Source organism: Periophthalmus magnuspinnatus, chromosome 16 (genome assembly GCF_009829125.3).
Source record: "Periophthalmus magnuspinnatus isolate fPerMag1 chromosome 16, fPerMag1.2.pri, whole genome shotgun sequence".
NCBI lineage: Eukaryota > Metazoa > Chordata > Actinopteri > Gobiiformes > Gobiidae > Periophthalmus > Periophthalmus magnuspinnatus.
The window spans coordinates 12,496,258-12,519,607 of NC_047141.1; the positions used below are offsets into that span (position 1 = coordinate 12,496,258).

The 23,350-nt window shown below is 40.8% G+C and overlaps 1 protein-coding gene across 1 annotated transcript; it reads right to left on the reverse strand.

The window, feature by feature from the left end:
* Positions 1–176: 176 nt before the first annotated feature.
* ago1 (argonaute RISC component 1) lies at positions 177–23,092 on the reverse strand. Its single transcript, XM_033981247.2, has 19 exons — positions 22,603–23,092; positions 18,725–18,911; positions 13,509–13,629; positions 11,979–12,160; positions 11,172–11,308; positions 10,263–10,397; positions 10,062–10,149; positions 9,228–9,375; positions 9,025–9,144; positions 8,117–8,239; positions 7,911–8,044; positions 7,441–7,625; positions 6,810–6,969; positions 6,113–6,203; positions 5,136–5,330; positions 4,534–4,668; positions 4,151–4,252; positions 2,856–3,055; positions 177–2,776 (listed from the first exon to the last, which is right to left on the reverse strand). Exons 1-19 carry the CDS (start codon positions 22,625–22,627, stop codon positions 2,668–2,670), a joined length of 2,577 nt encoding a protein of 858 aa, XP_033837138.1. The 5' UTR covers positions 22,628–23,092; the 3' UTR covers positions 177–2,667.
* Positions 23,093–23,350: the final 258 nt, after the last annotated feature.

A 23,350-nucleotide genomic window follows, 5' to 3' on the forward strand; every position in this document is an offset into this window, starting at 1 on the left:
AGAGGTGGACCCGATTCTCCACGTCAGAAACTCACTCCGCCTTCACTTAAGCGCCCATTATAGATCTGTGGAAGCACCCCACCTTTACAAATCGCTATTAATTCATTAGTCCGCTCACTTTTTCAGAACAATGTATCCACAGCGTCACTAAAAATGAAAAATCATAACACAGAAGTAATAAAAAACAATTTTATTTTCTTTAAAAAATAACCCTCCCCAACATACAGAGCCAAAATAGTATGCTTCCATGTCCTTTCATTCAAATGTATTGGGAAGTGCTTTGACAAGGACTGTTCTTGATCAGTGGCTTCGATATTGCTTAGTCAGACAGTGAGGCTGCATGGAGAGAAGAGCCCTCTCCGCTGTCCACATGATGCATTGGAAGGGGGGACTGTCATTGGTCTCCCCCGGTTACAAGGTGCTTTGTGGCTTCAGTGAGTGAAGAACTGCATCTGGATTCAGTGGTGCTGGATAATGCCCCCAGACTCATTTTTTAAGTACAGAAAGGGGGTAAGAATACACTGGCCCCCAACTGTGACAGGCCCAGCTTTGGGTGAGCCAGAATACATAACAGGTTAATATTATATATGCATTTATATATACAAATCACCTTGGACACAATGAAGAATCAGTAAAATGGTGTACAAAGGCATTTTGATTACGCAAGTTCATAAAGATGATTTAAAAATCACACTTATCTGATCTCTTTTGATCCCTTTCAACTCAAAGGGCTTTACCCATCAGACAAGATTTGAGGCGCTTTAAGGGCATCTGAGGTGGAACTTTGAGACAGTCTCTACAGTGCCCTCTTGAGGATACACTTTGACACTAGTCACAATATTCATATAATTAATAACAAAAAAAAAAAAGAAAATAAGCAGTCTTTATAACTATTACACAATCGAGGCAAAACAACTGACAGGCAGTGGTGAGCACACAGCTCCTACCTCTAAGAAACCAGAATAAGGTGGCTCAGAATATCCAGTCATAAAAATATTACATGCATTTTTTCATTGACTCCTAAAAGTGACTAGATGTAAAGGCAGGGCATGTTCCGTAGCGATAACTGCCCATTCTTTTTAGATGCAGCAGTCCCCTACCTGTGCTGCCCATGCACACAGAGCACCAATAGGGAGTGGCGAGCACAGGCTTGGGGATCGGGCCAGGAGTGCTGCAGGTGTGGTTGGTTCAAAGTCACAACATATAAGGTGATGGGGTGAAATGATGTGTGGGTCATAGCGACTATTTTTAGTAATAAGGATAAAAGGACAAGTGCATTAAAAAGTCTGCATACAATGGAAGAGACTCAAGGCAGAAAGATCTGTGCTTCTGCCAACAAGGCTATGAGTGACACATATTTGAGGGAAAGTATCTTTGAATAATGCTGTTGATACAGTAGAGTGGGTATGTGCACGTGAGCGCCGGAGTGTGTGGATGGATGTTTAGGGTGCATGCTGTGGCGTAAGCTCTGCTAATACAGGCTGGAATGTGCACAATGATCATAGCAAGGTCAATGGCTGAATCTTAAGTTCAGCTTTACAGCACTTGTGTGGTCACAGACTTTTGTAGTTGCCTGCATTCAAATCTACTGAGGTGTGTTGACCTTATCTATTGCCTTAGTTGCCATTTTTGTTATGATAGCTAAGCAAGTGTAAGTGTGAGAAACTATATATACTCTATGTCATACTCAGGAAGAAAACTCATCATTTTGCAGCAATTAAACAAAAAGTAAATAAAAGTGCCTCAAAAATCCTAAAAAGCAGAAAAAGATTATCTTCCTGTCTAAGTGCCCGTTTCCGTTGGTTGGCATCACTTTTGGCTGGTTAATGCTGGTTTAGGTGCATGGGGTGCAAGTACAATATATTTGACACACTCTAAACAAATGGTCCCTCTACTGTTACTCTAAGATGCCTAAGGCTAGTTCTCTAAGGGACGTGCCAGCCAGCACAGAGAGTGAAAGAAGATCTCTTCTGTGTCTATGATATGCTATGCCTGCTCCTTGTGTCCCTGGCCAGGAGACTAGCCTTCAGTGTACAGTACGTACTGACAAACTTGTATGTGCAGGACTTGTGGCACCTACATACTATCACTAAGTGCTAATGTACCATATACTCCAAATACTCCGTAATGCAGTAAAAATATTTAAAAACATAATCCCAAAGCAAGACAAAATCATAAGTGAAATGACACATGTAAGTGTGCGTCCAGTGCCACGTAAGATGCCCACACTTAAGGACAAAGAACACTGGCATCTGGCATTCGGATAGGTTTGGAGGCAGCATCGTGGTGGCAGTAAAAAAGATATTTTCAGATATTATCTTTTTCTTGCCCATTTCTCCCCTATCCGTAATGCATACTTACATAGATAGGAGTGAGAAGGTAGCTTACAATACAATTACATATTAATACCCAGGTTTTAAAAAGTCAACATAAAAAGAACAATAGTCCTGGTAAAAGTAAAAATCAACAAAATTCAAACCGTTTGAGTGCATGAGGCTGTCGAGTGCCCATGTGGCACAGGTGAGGGCTTGTTTGTGGTTCTGATGACTGACAGGTCTATAAAGGGTGTGTAGTGGGCAGTCACTGGGGAGAAGGGATGGGGATGAGGTGGCAGTGGACTAGCTGCCCACAGACGTAAGTATGAGGTGGGAGGGGTCATGAAGATGCTCAGGCGAAGTACATGGTCCTCAGGGTGTCATGGTGGATCTGCACGGCTTTGGCCAGCGCCTGAGGATCCCGGCCATTACTCTGACCGGACACGTGGCTGCCCTCTCCACTGTTGGGAAAAAACGCAAAACTATGTCATTAACAAACTGCTCTAAATAATCTGCTTCTCCGCTTAAATTCAGACCTACCTGTCATGTTCTTTGTCCACCAGATGGTAGCGGGCACGGAAGGCTACAAGACGCGCATAGTAGGCTGGAGCAGGAATGGAGACCGAGCGGGTACAACGCACGTACGTGTGGCACAACTGGTAGGTTAAGATCTGCAACTCATCCGCAGTGAAGCGATTGTCATCCCAAAGAACGTAGTAGTGGGACGGTCTGCTGGTACCCTGCGAGGAGTTTAAATTAAGTGAGTGGACATATTATGTACAGCTGCACAATATAGTTAAATGATTGTTATCCCAGTACACAATATCCCCACCAAAGTAAATTCAAACAAAATATAGTCACGTTTCAATGGACTTTTTGTCAAGAAAAACAATATTAAATTTGCAATAATATACTTAACCTCCTAGGCCCTAGCGTCCACATATGTGAACAACACATTTTGGATTGTCTAAGCCACAATACAATTTTTTTCTCTACAAGGTCCTGGTGTCCACATATGAGGTCATTAAGCTGCACTGTATTGGTGACAGAAGAGTATAACACATTATAGTTTAGATTCAAGATGGACTTTGTTAAAGGCATATGTCACCCTGCACCTTTTAGCAGCACTTCAAATGAGCCACATTTTACCAAGAGGCACAATTGTTGTTTCTCATTTTGTTTTTGCACTCAGGTAAAATGTTGCTGTGTTCAGGTATTTAATAAATAGTTTTTACAAATCATTATTCAAATGTGACTTTATTGTGTTCTATCAAAATGATTAAAACGTAGAATGAATGTCAAAAAGATCATTTTTACTCTCATCAGGTCCAAATCAGTCGAAGAGAGAGAGAGAAATGAAAAAAACATGCCTGGGAGGTTAAACATACTTAACTTAACAGTCAACTAATATTTATTTTGCATATATTTTTTTTAAACCTGAGCTCATTTTGTGTCACTGTAGTGCCAGGAAACAGACTCATCCTGAGTCATGCTCAATCACTAAAGCTCAAGTATTTTGTAAAAAGGAGCACATTCTCCACTGTTTGGAAAAGCACATTCTTGTTTGTATAACCCTAGCCATAACCATAGCCAAATAAAAATCTAATAATAATCCTTGGTCACACTTGCAAATACAACATCAAAATGGGGACAAAAACAGGAACTAAACCTGAACTAGGACCAACCAAAGTGTACATCAGGGCTAAACTATGCTAAAAACCAAGACCAAACCAGGACAAGTGTGAAAATAGCCCAAACATATTGACCCATATATTTTACCATGAAGAAAAATTCCAATTTCAAGCCTGTCTTAACATGTGTAGCATTTGAGTCACCTGTATGCCTGCATGGCTGCACAGGTAGAAGTCAAACTCAAAGGGATGAGTGATGCTGGTGTCCACTGTGGTCCCTGCAGGAATGTTACCACTCTTTCCAATCTAAAAAAAGATAAGAAATCATGATAGAAATGTTTAATTTTAGACTTGCCACTATATTGCTGGGTTTCAGATGACATTACAACAATCTAAAGGCCAATAATATCTAATACAGATGAGGGGCAGCTAAAAATTGCTAAATTGTTAATACAGTGAGTTTGTAAATAACAGAAATGATCAGATTCAACATGTATAAATTCACCTTTTGAATACTGGCGCCCTTCTGGCAATGTAAAATTATTGCGTCCTAGAAACTGATAACCACCAATAATTTGATGTCTTACCCTTTCAGACTTATCCGCACAGAAGAGGCGTGTGTGGTGGCGTTTTTGCACTACAATATAGGTGATGCCAGGCTGGTAATCCTTCTCCAGTTTGATACACGCGTCCCTGATGGCCAAGAGCTCATAGTGGAGAATCTGAAAAACGTTACAAAGGAAAAGGTTTCTATTAAAAGGGAGCTGTTAAAAGCTGGAGGAGCATTATTACCGTCGTTGTATTGGTTTTGTACATTAGTCTACACAGTAGGTTTGTTAAAAGTATCACAAATCAGACACTAATCGATATTAAAACAGTGACATTCGCAGGACAGAAAGGAACCTTTCCTGAATAGCTTTAGAAAGTTCTTGAGCTGTTTCAGAACAAGCAGACCACATAAACTAGTATGCGCCTATGGACCACTATGGAGCATACCTGGACACCACATGGTAATATAAAATAAAGTACTATTATTTAATGTTGAAAATCACCTTCTTTTGACAAAAGAGTGTTTTTATTATCATTGTCGTATCGAATTCTGTATTGAATATAGAGTCTATTTAGTGGCGAAATTGAGGTTGAAATTTTAGTATTCTGACAACACAAATAGACAGTAGGCATAGGGTACCTGTGGCAGCTGTCCCTCGGGCACTCCATCCCTGTAGAAGATGATCCTGGTAGGCTTGAAGCGAGTGGACTTGTAGAACTGAATTAACAGTTCTCGGACCATGTAAGACAAATCTTCAATGATCTCCTGCCGGGGCCTCTGCACTCGCACCGTCGCACAGTATCTGCTGGGATGGGCATCCATACTGCCTACCACCTGTGCACACACACAACACAGAGAGAACCTCAATGAATAAGTATGACTGCACTAATCTTCCAAACAATGACAGGCATAAAGAAAGATAAGGCTTCTGAAACTACAAACATAATATAAAAATAAAGAAATTAAATTTAACAACACATTATCATTATACAGAACAGATCATTCTTTCACTGTAAGACGGCATCTCTTGTTGTCGCTAAGCAACAGCACAACCAACCAGAGCCCATCTGAGACCAAGGACAGACAAGAGGTTTACGTCATTTCCGTTGAGAACGTCAGTGATGAACCATCTCTCTTTATTGTCTCTCACAAAGTCTGAGCTTGTCATTGTTTTGCATGTGTTTTTCTGCCAAGTATGCAAAACTACACACTTAAAGACATTGATGTCACTAAATTACTGCGCAAATAAAAGTGGGAAAAAGTTGAAAATTCTGAAACAATATTAATGTTTATGAATTAAAAGCTATGCCTTAAATGTGATTTAGGTGATCTACTAAGTAGTCATATTTGAAATCCCATGAAAACAAATCCATGTTTCAGTCTAGTAACAAATACATTTTTTTTGTCATTTGCATTTTCTTCCATGCAAAAATTATTTCTGGTTGCTACTGTATGTAACGCAATGGTGAACTCATTTGAATAGGCAAATTTCTCAACGGCAATATTGGCAGTAGTATTGGTAGAAGGCTGGCTTTATATAGCAGCATGTTGTTTCTTTTGTTCCCCTGGAGTGGAGGTCAACAAGTGTTTGATTTGGGAGTTACTGAGACACTTACAGCAGTAATGGAGGGCTTCTTGCCATCACCAGCGGGAGGATGCGTGACGTCTGCTCCCAGGAAGATAACTGGCTGTTGGAACACGGCTGACCTGATGGCACAACACAAAGGGAATTAAGACTTGCTAATTAAAAAGATCACAGGGCTGGTTTTAATTAGTTGTTTACGTCAATATTTAATAAATCCATGTTGAGGTAGTTTTATGAGAAACAGAAATGTGCACATGACAGGTTAGACTACAAGTTTCACTAAAACATAGTTGACTTAATTATATTTAAGATTTCATGGATTTTTTTTTTTTTTGGGTTGGACAGTGGATATGACATACAAAGAGGTATTTCATAGCTGCTGTCTAGACACCATAATGTTAACAAGGGCCCAAACATGCCTACATTGCACAAGAGTGATGATTATACTAATAAAAATAAATGACAACGCCTTTATTTTGTAAGATGAATGTTTAATCTGTCATATTGCTTTCCTTGTGCGTGAATTATCCCAATATTTTGGATGGAATTTTAAGTGTTGATGGCATAGATAGAGGCATTCTGTTTTAAAACTCTACTCTACACCTATTTTTAATCTCAATTTATTTCCTCACAAACTGCCACTTAACTAATGTAAAACCTAATAATATGCACTTTACAGCACAAAAACAAGATCAAATATTTGGAATGAAGAGAAAATGCGAAAGTACCTTTGGTGAGGGACAAGAATGTTGTTGATGCCTCCCAGCTTGACATTGATCTTGAGGCAGAGGTTGGAGAGGGTCTGAGGAGACGTCTTCACCACATTTTTCACCTGAACACACTGTGTGGCCATGCCCAGCAGAGTGTCGCCCACACGCTTCACCTCCGCTAAAATACAATATTATACTTTTTACTTCAAATCCCATAAAGGAGGGGGAATGGGATTGAGATATTGTTGATTAGGGCACCCATGTAAATTTTCTACTGGGGGGATGCTACCTGCTTGTTTCCATGGAGATTGATTTTCTGGAAATGTTCAACAGTTTATCCATCTTCATGGAAACCAGCAGGGGACACTACCAAGTTAGAAGTTAGAGGTTAGATCTCAGGAGAGGCGAGCATGCTCACAGTAAAAATGCATATTAAGGTATTTTTGACAGATGAAAACACCTGAAATTGAATTAATGCAAGGTAGATAAGATGAATGCCACAGTAAGGAACCCGCTAGGCCAAACAATAACATCTCTATGAAGACAACAAGTAGCAGACCCTCCATCATAAAAGTTGCAGGATAATTCAATGCAATCTATAACAGAGGCATGTAAAAATAAACTATTGAATTGTGCAACTAGAGCATACCATAGACAGGAGTTTTTCCTGGGAGGATGACAATGATGAGTTGCAGTCCAGAGTATGTGTTTTTGAGGTGTCTGAACATGGGCTCCACACTGTCTGCTCCCTGTGCGTATTTACAGAAACAAGGCTGGCCCTGGATCGGCATCCCAGCATCCTTTGAGATCTTACGCAGCTGGTCTGTGAAATTTCTGCAAAACACACCCAAATAAATTATACATATTATTATCACGTTAAATATGCGCTATTGAGGTTCTTTTTATGTTTTGGCTGTTCCACAGCATCACATTAAACTTTTATCTCCATGGAGACAAGCAAGTGACACCACCAGGCCAAGTTACAAGTCAGATCTCATTTAATTACATCTTTGAATACAACTGGATACACTAAATAGTCTGAAATTGGCCAGTTTAAGATAAACACCCTGCCTTAAAAAGTGTATTCTCACTGGAGTATTCCCACTCTTTAGTACTTACTTGAGGACTTCCTCTCTGCACTGTTTCTGGGGGGCAAAGCACGCGATAGCCCACACTTTGATCTCAATGCCGTTATAAAACTGCTTCCCCCTCATGTCCCAAACTCCCTGGTTGGGAGTAGCAATAGCACGATTCTGCAGACACAAAGTTTAAACATTAGCATACTTTCACATTTGATTGATAATTCAAAAAGAAACAGACATTACCCTTCCTCCATACTGTAGGATAGGAGCTGGGAGCACTCTGCCTGTCACCTCGGCCATGTCATCCTTCACTTTGATCCCAAACTCCTGGATGTATGGGTCCAAATTGAAGTTTGCGTTCTTCATCTAAAAACGACAAAAACAATATAATATATAACAACCAAATGTTAAATATCTGATTTCCTGATGCTGAATGAGAATTTGAAGTAGAACATGTTAAATTGTGCATCACATAGGATATCCCATTAAACCAAAAATAAAGACATTTTAGGTGTTGTGTAGGTACTGCTCTTCTCAATAGGTTGCATAGATGTCAAGTTATAATTTTCTATTCTAGGAGACTATAGTATCTCTGTGCCAATTCTGCTTGACTAGGCAGGACCCAATATTCAAAGGTTGGTCGATATGTTCTGTCAGTACAGGTCAATGTCACTGCATTCACTTTTGCATGGTAAATAATAATATGTAGGATTGATTTTTAAGCCAAGAAGTGGGTAGTAGTCAGTTTCCTCTGTTAAATAAAATTGTACTTGTACTAGTTTTCAGGCTTTATAATTAGACTGTAAAAAAATATGATGCAAGTGGAAGTATAATTATGCTCTTAGGTGATTAAAAGCTTCGGTTACTCTACTATTACATCAGATGTTACACTCAGTAAAAATGCATTTCAGGAAGCTAGTACTCAGAGTAACTGTTACTTGAGTAATGCTTTGGACTACTACTTTGTGCCTCTACTTGAGTCAACAGAACTGTGCCCCAAGTGTAGTACTATTTGTGGCCACTTTACCTATATCATTTGTACACTCGCATATTTCTTTCTCACTCATACAGTAATATTCTCCTGCTTTTGACATGATCAAATCCTTAAAAAAATCCAAATAAACAGGCAGTAAAGTGAAAGCACCACTCACCAGGCGGCTGATCTCCTCCTGCCTGTCTGGAGCAGAGCGGGCAGTGGCTTTGATCATAGTGGAGGTCTGATTATCGGTCAGTTTCTTGATACACCTCTGGCCCGCTACAATGTTACACACCTAGTACAAAAAAAACAAGACATGTACTCCATGGTTGCACTATACACCACATTTTTTAAAAGTACATTTAAGTTGACAAGTACCTCTAAAGGCAGGTAGGTGTGCTTCTGCTCCTGGCCCACCTGGAGACAGGGCAGGTGGGGGTATTTTAGCTGCAAATTGTACTTCTGCTTGAAGTACTGGGCCACTGTACATTCTACTGTCTGCCCGCTTTCGAGTTGGAGGGGAAACCTTGAATGTCAAAATAAAATCATATCAATAAAAATATACAAATTTGCCTTTTTAAACTAAACCATACAAGTCGAATTGAATTTAGTTAAATAATGGATCAGCTGATTAAGGCTGCAGTCGAAGAGATTCTTGGTCGATTACAGACATGTCCTGCTGATTGATTACTCGACTGAAAAGACTATTATCCTATATTGACCCAAAATGCACTCACAAGACTACACGCTCTGCAAGGGAGTTCTTTTTATGCAGAAAAAACTAGGAACCTATGTATTTATATAAAGACAGATTAAACTGAATCTTGAGTTTAATCTGCCTTTTTAAATACAAACATCAAAAAATACCCATACCTTCAGCTAACTCACTAACTTCTCCTTTCTGCTATTGTCTCATATAAATCCTTATAATCTAAATAAAATGATAACTCGACTAATACCAACTTTGGTCAGCTAAGATACCATCGATTAATTAATCCACAAAGTGACAAAGGCTTACAGCATTAATTGTGATCAAATGGGTTTACTAAACAGTTTCAAAATATTCAGTGTGCTGTATCGACAATATACACATGATATAGCTTTTAGAACAAATTACACAGTTTAACCATAATGTTTAAAGGCTGTTTGCTTGTATTTGAAAACTTTATTCTCTACACTTTTTGAATTAGAGCGTTATAGTACTATACGTACGTCTGGTGGCTGGCAGGACGTCGCGTGACATTGCATACTCTGTACTTTCTCTTCATCTGCCCACAGTGTGTCACCTCCACTTTTAGACCTTTGTAAAATCAACATAAAACATTGTTAATACACAAGTCAACTTCCTAGAACACATTTTCAATCATATGTCATGATTTTATTGGAAGGTATTTCCACAGTCCACCAGCTCACCTTTAATCTCCTTGGTGAAGCGCACTCGTTGTGAATCTGTTAGCGTTTTTGGCTGCTCATCTATGTTGCGTATGTCCAAAACTTCGCACATGAATTCAATTACTGGCTGAGCTTTGTAGAAGGCCGTTGCAGACACTAGAGGGAGACAGAGAGCAAAAAAGCCCTTAGTAACATAAAGAAGATGCATAAACAGGCACATGAATAACTTCAAGATTTTCAAGATAAACCCCTTAATGTGGTATGCCATCAGAATGTTCAAAATTCCAGAAGGGAGGTGACTGGAGGCAAAAGTGACATCCCATAAAACATTTTCAATCATTAGCTGACATCCAAAATTGCTCATGTTTTGAGGGATTTTTATTGCCTGGGGTCCTGAGTTCACACTTCTCCAATTAATTTAAATGTCAGTTAACGTCAATACTTTTTTCTAGCCTAAAAATACTTTTTGAGATTCATAAGTATATGTGGTGAGTGAAGACAGATGGAAAAATATTGTGGGGTCAACATTTCTGTAAGTATTTGTCCCAAAAAAGATGGCCTTCATTAAAAAAAGGCCAAATGTGTATAATTGCCTACTCAATAAACAATGTAATACACAGCCATCTTAATTTGATGATATTCTGAGGCTAATCCTCAACTTCTCCATAGAAGTCAAGTCATATTATGTTCCACTTCATGATTGCTTTCAGTTGCCAACTTGCTTCCATTTAAAAATTTCAAATGCATTTGTTTACAAACTTTAAAATGGTCTATAACCAAATGTGTCAAACTAGTGGGCTTGCTAGTTTTGGGGGTTTTTTTTTTGGAAAGAGATGACAGATGTTTTTGTGATCCTTTTTGAGAGGCTGACATCAGAACTGAGTTAACCCTTGTGATAACGGGAAATGTGTCAGGTTTTAGCTGACTCACCATCGATGTTGAGCATCATCTTCCACATTGCGGGACGAACAGACTGATGGAATCCAAACCAGACCTCACGACCCCCTCCCAATGGGTGGTAGTATCCCTCGGGTGGGGAGAAGAATGAACGCCCAACTGGAGTGTACCTTTGAAAGAAGGAAAAGATAATTGTCTCAAGTCTCTTAGGTTTGGTACTTCTCTTAATGGTGTTTAGGTTGTAGAAACATTGATACATTTGCCTTCATTGATATTGGCATCCTTGGTCAATATTTTCTGATAATGAATATGTCTCATCTTATTATTCTATTTTTCATTTTTATCTTTTCAACCTATAACCAATATTAAACAAAATTGATCTGGACATCTTATGAATCAGAACAGAAAATGACTTGTATCAATAATCAAAGCCAACACAAAGAACAATTATTTGGAGTAGAATATGACTTTTTTGGACATTGGTATTTGCTCCTGCCGTAGGGTTATGTCGTACATGGGGTGTTTTGGACATTTAAGGAGTGCATAGCTCAGGCTCAATTTAAGTGAAATTGGAGAATGCAGTTTTGGATGTTATTTGGAATCTCCTGATTAAAGGATTTTCCAACCCTCAGGACATTAAACACATTCTCTGGTGTGCTCAGCACTGCAGAGTTGATAGAGTCACACAGGTATCATTTGACCATTTAAGTGAATCTACCACCCGAGGCAGGAAAACACAGCCTTTCCAAATGCTGCATTGACATAAAATACAGACTTTTTAGGTCAACTACAATAGAATATCACTGAGACTTGAGTGTGTGTTACTTCACAAAACAATACCTCATAGAGGCTAGGTGGCGCATGGCGACGTCCAAGGCTTGAACGGAGTCGAGGGGGACCTGCAGCCGCCCGCTGACCAGAGTCTCCTGCAGCAGGCGCCATGACACCTTGGCCAGCCAACGGATAGACACCTTAAAGATACGGTCCTTACCCTCGCCCGGGATGGTTACCTCAAAGTCCACCTGGGGAATGAAAAAGAGGGATTTTAAATGTCACTTGTATGTGTTGTTGTCACAAGACAGTTATCCCAATTGATAGCATTGCAATTTTTGTTGAAATATTTAAAAGATTACGGTACTGCATAAATGTTGAAACTGATCATTTCTAATAGTGCCTAGACCCTTGAACTTGATAAAATCTGTAAATCTGTATTTTAACCAAATGCCCCTCATACATGATTGGCAGATAGGCTGTTATGTCCCCTGAAACCCAGCAATAATCATGCCAAAGCTGAACCATAGACATCACTGCCTCTTACACCAGCAAACAGCAGCAGTTCTACAACACTTTTCAAGTGGAGAAGCCAATGGATGATTTAAATAATAAATGCTTTAGTTTATAACAAAATATTAACTATTTACAGAGTTGTGGCAAGAGGTGGGCAATATATCAAAATGTTATTCATATCTTGAATGTTGTTCAGAAAATATCCAAAGATTGAATATTTATCATTTATAATACCTTTAAAAAAATTAATCTCAGAGTGATATTTCTGTTTTTGTGGGCAGTCAATTCACATTTGTCCCGATACATAAACCTCAACTAATACGTTTAGAAACATGTTTTAGAACATTTATGTGGCTATCAAATTTAACACACCAAGTTCAAACAAAGATAATATTTAGCTTTCCAAGTACCACTATGCAAAATCAGTTCTATAATAAAACTATTCCAGGTTTTATCTAGGGTTAAACCAGTTCTAAAAATTATTTCCACTGTAGTTTCAAACAAGAAATGATCCAAAGTAGGACAGAAAAGTGGATAAAATGAATTTAACAGCTTAAGTACTATCTGAAAGAGCTGTACCACAGTTTTAGACACATCGTCTAAATATTGTTATTACGATACTTGCAACAAATAAAGATAAAGATATTAATTTCATGCATATTCCTCACTCGAAACCCTAGTTTCTTAAGTATATTTATAGTAGAAAGTAAGCCTGTCACAATAATTACTAACTATATTAACATTTTTTGGCTTTGTAGTACAATAAGATTAAGAATAAGATTCTATGACTAAATATGGATGCTAAATGGATGCTAAATAAGTGCCATTTATTACCGTTCAGGATCCTCAAACAACCTTCTCATTTAGACAAGGCTTTACTGGGATTATCCTGCTTTAGAGTTAGTGTGTCAGTGGCATAAAGTAGTTTCAATATTATCGTTTATTGTGATATTTGTTATCGCCCAAGAAGAAATATTTTTTGTTGGTTTTTCACTAGCAAAAACACAAAATCATACCATTTTCCTATATTTTATGTACTGGTATTGCACATGGTTTGTTTTGTAACACCATCAAAACACCCACCTTCTCACTCCCGATTGGAAGTGCTAGCACCGTGTAGATATTTTTCTTGCCATCGTAAACTGGCTTCCTGTCGCCAAAGAGCTGCGGTTTGAAGTGTTGTACCATGTATTCCACCACTTCCCTATGAGAGAGAGAGAGGGAGAGAAAAGACCAATTTAATATGAGCCACCATTGTTTCTGATGCACAAAAGTCTGGTGCAAATCTGCAAATTAAAACCATCTCCCGATCACCACCCTTTGTCGCCGAATATTGATCAGGGCGTATGGTTGCTGAATGCTATATTTCATGGTCATGGGGGGATGTAAGGACAATGGGATGGAGGGGTGGACTTTTCAATAAGCTGTGCCTTGGCCTTCACATGAGTGTGGGGGATGAGTGTGCGCTGAATGGGACAGGGTCAAAGGTGGTGATCTGTGAATGCCTTCTTGGAAGCTTTGTTCGAACATTAATGCCAAAAGAGCCCAAAGCTTAATGCTTTCGGCTTGTTATGGATGATATTTTTACACTAAGAGCTTGCTACATGTACCGCACAGTTACTGTATTGTAGTGAGTTCTTCAAGATTTCTATATTTAATCGACAAGAATTACAAGTAACACATTCGTTTCTACTTGGGTGTTCACCAATAGGCAATATATTTCGGCTGTGACCCTTTAAAAAAAAGACAAGTGGCATTATCACTACCTGAATACTTAAACAAGAGCTTTCAATTCTGAAAGAAATGCTACAACTATGAGATTGGTATTAGGGTGTAACGTGCATATAATAGCCAATTAATATTTAAAAATAATTTATTGCAAATCTTTGCCTAGTTTTCTCAATTTTACTTCCTGGTTAGACATGGCCAGCACATGTGACATACGTAGAGGTCATGCTGTAAACAAGGACCAAAAACATGTCTAATTAACACTATAGTTATGATTTGACAAAAAATATATATAAAAACATCTGTATTTTCTCAAATTAATGTTTAAACAGTTAGAAAATAGTGCTCCTGATGCTTAAACTCTCCCTGTTTTTATAGGTGGAATTTTGTGTATTGATGTCATATTAGAGGCATTTCTTACTTACATATCTTGATTGATTCATGCATATTTGAGTAAATCCTGCTTTCACCTGCCTCCAATCCCCACCCACAGTTCTTGAAAAAATGTAAAAAATCCCAAAATTCAGACTCCAGGTCTTATATGTTGACACATTTCTTACATGTCACCTACTTTTCAATAATAATAAAAAAGAAAAATCAGATACTAATCTATATTTAAACTAGTATCAAAACTAAATACTCAATACTAAAGAAAAGTCACATTCTTTGAACAGAAATTAATCTTTCCTGAATAGCTTTAGAATGATCTTGAGCTGTATCAGAACAAGTGAAACACTACATGGACCAGTATATGCTCATGCACCACTATGGAACCTACCTGGACCACTGACGGATTATACAGATGGTAATATAAAAGAAAGTAAAATTATTTAATGTTGAAAATCACGGTCTATTGTCTAAAGAAAGAGTGTGTTTAATTCATTGTGGTGTCGGAATCAGTATTGAGTATCAAGTTTGTTCTTTACTATTGAAAAAGAGTTTGAAATGTTATTACTATGACAACACTAGGTGGGACTTCTTTGCTGTTGTGTTGTTTGGAACAGGAAGTTAGTGGACCTTTATATTATTGGGCCACTTTAAATTAATATTGCTATGCTGTTTACAATGGATAAAATGTAAAACAATGATGTACATGTGTAACAGGTTATAGTATACCGAATTATTACAAAGCCAAACTGGAGAAACTTCAGGGTTACCTTAGTCATCTCATCAACGTTGGCTCAGGTAGTTAGAGGCTTTGCCCCTCCTCAAAATTGCTTTTCAATGTTCCTAGCAGAACTGAGAAATTCCACCTTTTCTAACTCAGGACTATGGTCTTGGAATGATTCACCAAAATATTTTTTTTAAGTAATATTTTACTGTGTTGCTGAATTTCAATAGGACTTGCTGGGTAAATAAAGCTATACACTCACCTGAAGGATTATTAGGAACACCATACTAATACGGTGTTTGACCCCCCCTTAATTCTACGTGGCATTGATTAAACAAGGTTTTAAAAGCATTCTTTAGAAATATTGGCCCATATTGATAGGATAGCATCTTGCAGTTGATGGAGATTTGTGGGATGCACATCCAGGGCACGAAGCTCCCGTTCCACCACATCCCAAAGATGCTCTATCGGGTTGAGATCTGGTGACTGTGGGGGCCATTGTAGTACAGTGAACTCATTGTCATGTTCAAGAAACCAATTTGAGAATGATTCGAGCTTTATGACATGGTGCATTATCCTGCTGGAAGTAGCCATCAGAGGATGGGTACATGGTGGTCATGAAGGGATGGACATGGTCAGAAACAATGTTCAGGTAGCCCGTGGCATTTAAACAATGCCCAATTGGCACTAAGGGACCTAAAGTGTGCCAAGAAAACATCCCCCACACCATTACACCACCACCACCAGCATGCACAGTGGTAACAAGGCATGATGGATCCATGTTCTCATTCTGTTTACGCCAAATTCTGACTCTACCATTTGAATGTCTCAACAGAAATCGAGACTTATCAGACCAGGCAACATTTTTCCAGTCTTCAACTGTCCAATTTTGGTGAGCTCGTGCAAATTGTAGCCTCTTTTTCCTATTTGTAGTGGAGATGAGTGGTACCCGGTGGGGTCTTCTGCTGTTGTAGCCCAGCCGCCTCAAGGTTGTGCGTGTTGTAGCTTCCAAAATGCTTTGCTGCATTCCTCGGTTGTAACGAGTGGTTATTTCAGTCAACATTGCTCTTCTATCTCTTCTATCTAAGCTTTTCAGGAAGCAGAATCCCCATAAGGGCCCAGATGGTCTCTCCTTCCACCCTTAGACACTGTGCTGAGGAACTGGCTCCTGTCTTCATGGACATTTTTAACACCTCCCTGGAGTCATGTCACGTCCCAGCCTGCTTCAAGCTGTCCACCATCATGCCCGTCCCCAAGAAGCCCAGGATCACTGGACTTAATGACTACAGACCTGTGGCGCTGACGTCCGTAGTCATGAAGTCATTTGAGCATGTGGTCCTGCACCACCTCAAGTCCTTCACCTGCCCCTCCTGGACCCTCTGCAGTTTGCCTACAGAGCCAATCGTTCTGTAGACGACGCCATTAACCTGGCCCTTCACTTCATCCTCCAACATCTGGACTCCCCGGGAACCTACGCCAGGATCCTGTTTGTGGACTTCAGCTCTGCGTTCAACACCATCCTCCCTGCTCTGCTCCAGGACAAGCTCGCTCAGCTCAATGTGCCTGACTCCACCTGCAGGTGGAATACTGACTTCCTGACGGACAGGAGGCAGCGCGTACGGCTGGGGAAGAATGTCTCGGACACTCAGACTATCAGCACAGGATCTCACAGGGCTATGTATCTTCTCCCCTGCTCTTCTCCCTGTACACCAACTGCTGCACCTCCAGCCATGACTCCGTCAAACTGGTTACGTTTGCGGATGACACCGCCCTCATTGGACTCATCTCGGACGGCGATGAGTCTGCCTACAGGAGGGAGGTGGACCCGCTGGTGTCCTGGTGCAGCAGCAACAACCTGGAGCTTAACGCCCAGAAGACAGTGGAGATGATTGTGGACTTCAGGAAAGTCACAGCCCCCCTGCCTCCCCTCACCCTGACAGACTCCCCCATCACCACTGTGGACTCTTTCCGCTTCCTGGGCACCTGCATCACCCAGGATCTCAAGTGGGAGCCAACCATCAGCTCCCTCATCAAGAAAGCCCATCACAGGATGTTCCACCTGCGGCAGCTGAGGAAACGCAAGCTGCCGGTCCAGATGATGGTGCAGTTTTACACGGCCATCATTGAGTCCATCCTCACCTCCTCCATCACTGTGTGGTTCGCTGGGGCCACTGCCAGGGACAGACAGAGACTGCAGTGCATTGTCCGCTCTGCTGAGAAGGTGATTGGCTGCAGCCTTCCATCTCTACAGGACCTGTACATCTCCAGGACTCGGGGGCGAGCAGGCCGTATAGCAGCTGACACTTCTCACCCTGGACATGGACTATTTGAGCCACTTCCCTCTGGCAAAAGGCTACGGTCCATTGGGACCAGAACCTCTCGTCATAAGAACAGTTTCTTCCCCTCTGCCGTTTGTCTCATGAACACTTTATAATATTTGCACAAAACTGGACATTTTATAACACCGGCCACTTTAATAAGTCATGTTTGCAGTGTTGTTCTGATGCTGCTGTTGTATATATTTTCTACCTTTAAGTATTTTTATTTGATTTTTAAGCATATCTTTTTTTTTTTACTTCGTGCATGCCCTTATTTGTATTTGTATTTATTCAGTGTGTTTTATGTTTTATGTTGCACTTTATCTCCAAAATAAGTTCCTAGTTTATGAACTGTGTTCACAAACGATGGCAATAAAAGGATTCTGATTCTGATTCTATCAGCTTGAATCACTCCGCCCATTCTCCTCTGACCTCTAGCATCAACAAGGCATTTTCACCCACAGGACTGCCGCATACTGGATGTTTTTCCCTTTTCACACCATTCTTTGTAAACCCTAGAAATGGTTGTAACTGTAAGAGTAAATCCCAGTAATTGAGCAGATTGTGAAATACTCAGACCGGCCCGTCTGGCACCAACAACCATGCCACGCTCAAAATTGCTTAAATCACCTTTCTTTCCCATTCTGACATTCAGTTTGGAGTTCAGGAGATTGTCTTGACCAGGACCACACCCCTAAATGCATTGAAGCAACTGCCATGTGATTGGTTGATTAGATAATTGCATTAAGGAAAAATTGAACAGGTGTTCCTAATAATCCTTTAGGTGAGTGTAAGTTAAAAGATATCAAATTTAACAATATACATTTATAGTTTTGGTTAGGAACCTATGAGAAGATGCCATCAGATTAAGACAGATTAAGAATGTAATGTGTCTGAGTGAGTTTATACATGTTTGAATATAAACTCTACCCTAACTAGATTATTACTCGAAAATGGGCAAGGTTATAGAGTTGGTTATTCATTCACTTTTGACTCTTGTGTGAAAACATATTCTAAATACAGATGTTCTCAAGACAGGAGCCTGATGAACTAATGATCTTGTGTAGGACGCAATGAATCTAGTTTTCCCGATGGTGTCAATGCCTCTCTGGCTAATGAGTGAAGCCCCTGGCCAAGCTTACCTGTTGACTCGTCGAGGGCACTTGTCAGGTTTGATGTCCACCTCATAGTGGTACACATCCATCTTTGGAATCTCCACCTCAAAGTAGTTGGCCAGCAGCTTGATGGGCTTGCCCACTGTGCCCATGCCCGGCCGGCGGGGGGCATGGAACACCTGCTGCAGGGGCGGGGGGAAGACCCCCATGGGCACTGCACATAAAAAATATAAACATCTTATTAGTTAAAGATGTGAAAGCAATGATACGGCAAGATAGGCCTGGGTATTGTCAAGATCCTCACAATACAATGGGTATATGTAAACACACACACCTCTTTACAAAGTTTATAAAAATACTGTTATTTTTTGGAATAGAAAATTGCATCGGGATTTCATGTCAACAATACCATTTATAACAGGGCATTTATATAGGACTCTTGTTCAGCTGAACAGATAAAGCTTTGTAATGCAGTAGTTAGCATGTAGTTAGTGTATAATAAATTAATACTGTTTAAAGCATTGTGAAACAACATCTTTGAAAGTCCATATTATCAAGAACTTAATCACAACATATTGCCATATAATTTTATTACATCCCTACACCATGATTTTATTCAGTAATTTCATAGATCAGTCAATCATTTTATGTATATATTTCATATAATCTAATACCATTACAGACCAGTGCACTTGTAGTTTTAGGGTCATTTAAGATGTGATGTATTCTCAGTAGTCGATGTTGTATAATAGCTATCCACCCAAGTTCAGCTGTTATTGTACTGTCATTTTTAAACCAGTAGGAGGGTCAATGCATATCAGCTATGACAGTTACTAAATCTCTACTAAGGTAGTCCTGAGTCTTCCTGACCAATGCAAAGGACACTTTCAGTTGGAGACAATAACCTTAACCTTAATCAGCTAATCCTCCATTAGAGAAAACATGTGGTTTGGAACAGAGTTAAGATAATTGTATTCAACAAAAACAAAATCAACTAAGATTGAAAGCCATCCTATTTTCAAAAAGGAGTACAGAATAACAGATTACAGCCTAAAATGCATGTTTGTGTCCAATTTATATACACAAATTCTATTCAAAAGATGCATTAATTACAAATAGCCTATTGTCCCATCCAACCGTTACTATGTCTATCAAAGCTTCTTTGCTGCGTGATATAAATCTCCCAGAGAAGCCAGGAGGCCCATGGCTTTCGTCACAGTGGCGGTGCGCTCTAAGTGGCTGTGCATGTTGCATGATGCATGTTTGAAAAAGCTGTCCTACTCAGTTAGAAGGGGGTCCCAGACTGGGTGCTACATGTGAGCCGCACGGTGACTCCTGCCTGAGAGGGGCCCATGCCTTAACCTTTGGGTCCCCAGAGAGCGGCCCTCCTCCAACACAAAGACCCCAGCTGCCCCGCTCCTCTGATCCCAGCCACACACACAGACACAGTCGTAGTACGGGAGGCGGGAGTTCCCTCCCTCGCCCCGATGAACGCACACACAAACATGGCCCCCTCCCTCCACATTCCCAGTCTCACCATGGAGACACCACGGCAACACACTATTGTCATGGATATCAGGGAGTGGTGTGTGTTGGGTTGTTGAAGATGGGGAGGAGGTAGGGTGCTACTTTGGTCATGTTGAAGAGACCTTGGCCTTTTCAGGCACAACAGTGAATTTGTTCCCATTACGGTCCAGGATGCTTGTGGTTATCAAAAGGGGCATTAAAACAACACGCAATGTGGAACATTGTCATCATCTAGAACTGGGCATCCTCTGCCATTTTATTTGTTTGTGTAAGCTTGGCTATAGTTTTGTATACAAGGCTCTAGAGTAAACTTTCATTAGATGAAGCTTGGGGTTTTAAAATGATAGAGAATAGATAAATCATGATGGTAATGAAAATTTAGATGGTAGTGTAGTGTGTATTATTTTATTAAATAATAATTTTGTTTATTTTTTATGCAAAAGCATAAGTGACTGCTTGAGTGTGCCACATGATATCAGCGTATATCAGCCTTATACATTAGTCAAGAATTGACTAATCACTCAATACCAATACAGACACGTACACTCTTAATTTTGAAACTAAACTAAACCTTTAGTTTAGGGACACTTCTGTGTATAGATAATGATTATTCTGAAAAATGACTGCAGTCCTTCTCATATCAGGCAGACAGGAAAAAAAATGTAACTGTGACCGTTTTGATTTCAGAATTTATTCCAGTGCACAATGGTTTATACTGTTAAAACCTGTTTAACTATATAGGTTTGACAGTAGTGAGCTTTGTTGAAACATGTGTAGTAATAGGCTATGTGGTGATACTGCAATATTCTGCTGCCCTCCTCCCAAACAGGGAAAGCCTTGCCTTAAATAGCCACAGTAAACCCTTGGGTCGAGCACGTTTCACCATAATATGCTCTCAAACCTCAAATGCCACACTGACAGCAGGTTTTGCTTTAAATAAGAGTTCTGCTTGGCATTCTGCGGCGGCGTTCTCCGGGTATCAACGCTTAAAATCACACTTGGACACAATGCATCTGCCAAACACGATAAACATGGGGTCCCTGCGTGTGCGTGCGCTCGTCACACATGTGCGAAAGAACACATACGCTGTGTGTGTCCAGACTTTGTTGTGATCCGAGCGCACTCACACACGGCGCTAACAGACTCTTCATGGCCGTGCCAGTGAAGGCAGATGGTGAGAAGCGCAGCCAGGGCGCTCACAAACCCCAAGACAATAGCTGTCTTTCCTGGTGCTAAGTCTTGAAGCAGGGCTTTAGTTCTGCATCGCAACAGGAGCACTCTCCGCTCACGGCTCTGGCGATGACGTAACGTTGAATCTATACGAGAATGTGGATCATTTCAGTCAAACTCAGACTGTGGCCGTACGTACAGGGCAAACTTTGTGTCTATGAGTTTGAAGTGATGCTGTGAGGTCAAGCGCAAAGTGACACTTAATGTAACAATCTCTAGCTCTTTATCTTTGTCATGAGGCTACAACAAGACAGTCACATCACTGAACATGTTGTCTTCTACCAATTTGGCCCGTTTGCCCAAAACCCACTTTAGTGGAGCATCAACCAAACACAATTATTTACAAGACACACAAACACGCACGAGCACACACACACACACACACACAGCTTACGTTTAAGTGTAATTTGTAGCCCATCGTAGAAAAAACAGACTAAGAATAGAAATCCACTTGATACAATAACCACAACTTTCCTGACGGAAAGTTGGCCCTGTCGGAGCCATGTAAACAGGTCAGAGTGTGCACCTGTGGGAAACCTGAGTGCATTTGTCATCCGCTCAGCTGAATAAGTGCTGCATTATGACAGCAAAGGTTCATTTCAGGGCATAGGTCCGGCACATCTTTCGTTTGCGCTGTGGCTTTGTCACATAAGGGTCACTACAAAGGTGAAAACTTCACTGTGTTCTACTTATCTATCATTTATGACACTTGTATAGATGTTGGCTAAAAACTTTCACTCACCACAACATCTTATGATAAAATGTATATGTTAAAAGACAGGTTTGGTCCCAGAGCGTCAGTGTGGGCAAGGGGCATCAGGCTGTGTGGGCTGTGCACACTGCACACACTCACAGCTGCAGCTGCTGCTCAAGGCGGGCTTCACCTCGTTTTCCTCTCGGAGATTCCCACGACCTCTCCAGCCCTGAGCACGGCCACAAGCCTCTGCTCCGGTCTGCAGATGGAAATCTGAGCAGACGGTCTCATTTTGTACTAAGTGTACTCTGTGTTCCAAACCATATAATGCAGTGGTGTTGTCACCAAGCATCGTACAACAGCCTGCTGGTAGTATGAACCGATTTATCACTGCAGAGTATCTGACTCTCCAGCATGTTCAAACGCTTCAGCATCGAATTAAAAATAAACCTACCAGCGCCAGACGGTCCCGGCTCCATCCCATTCACTTAGCCGTTGAGAACAGGCTAGCTAGTCCGTGCAGCTGTGGCCAAAGAGCCGGCCCCTTCAGGCTGGAAGCGTCTCAGACTTCCAGCCCCCTCCTCTCGGTGTGTAGTCGTCCCCCTCTCGGTGTACCCCCGCCCCCTACCCCTGCCCGAACCCCTAGACCCGCAAAGGAGCTCAGGCTAAAGGCGACTGCAGCCCGCTGACCCTGGCGCTGCAGACGGCGGAGCTGGAGGACGGCGCACCGCTGTCTCCGTCTGTCTCTGGGCAGCCTGCACTAGCGCACAGAGGGACGCTTCTTCCGCGGCGCAGGGCGGTCTTTATGGTGTGTTGTGCTCCTGCTCGTAGCGTTCAAGCAGGATTCTCTTCCAGCGGAACAAAAAGGCCAGCCCCTGGATCAGATCAGCCCCTCACCCCCCAAAACCAAAAAACTTCTTCTCTTCCATTCAAAAAGCGCCACGAGATTGGTAATGAACTTACAGTCTCACCCTAGTGGCCGTATAAAGAATTGCAGTAGAGATATGCAAATAACTCAAGAGTTCAATTTAGGTAAAGGTACACACAGTGACATCAAATTTTCCTGATCATTACCTTAGGCCTACATAGTAGCAACAATCTCATAGTTGGTCATTGCATTGCAAGCGCTTTGCACAACACTGATCTATGCTGGCCATATATTTCAAATTATAATCAAAATACACATTAAACATTCTGCGCTT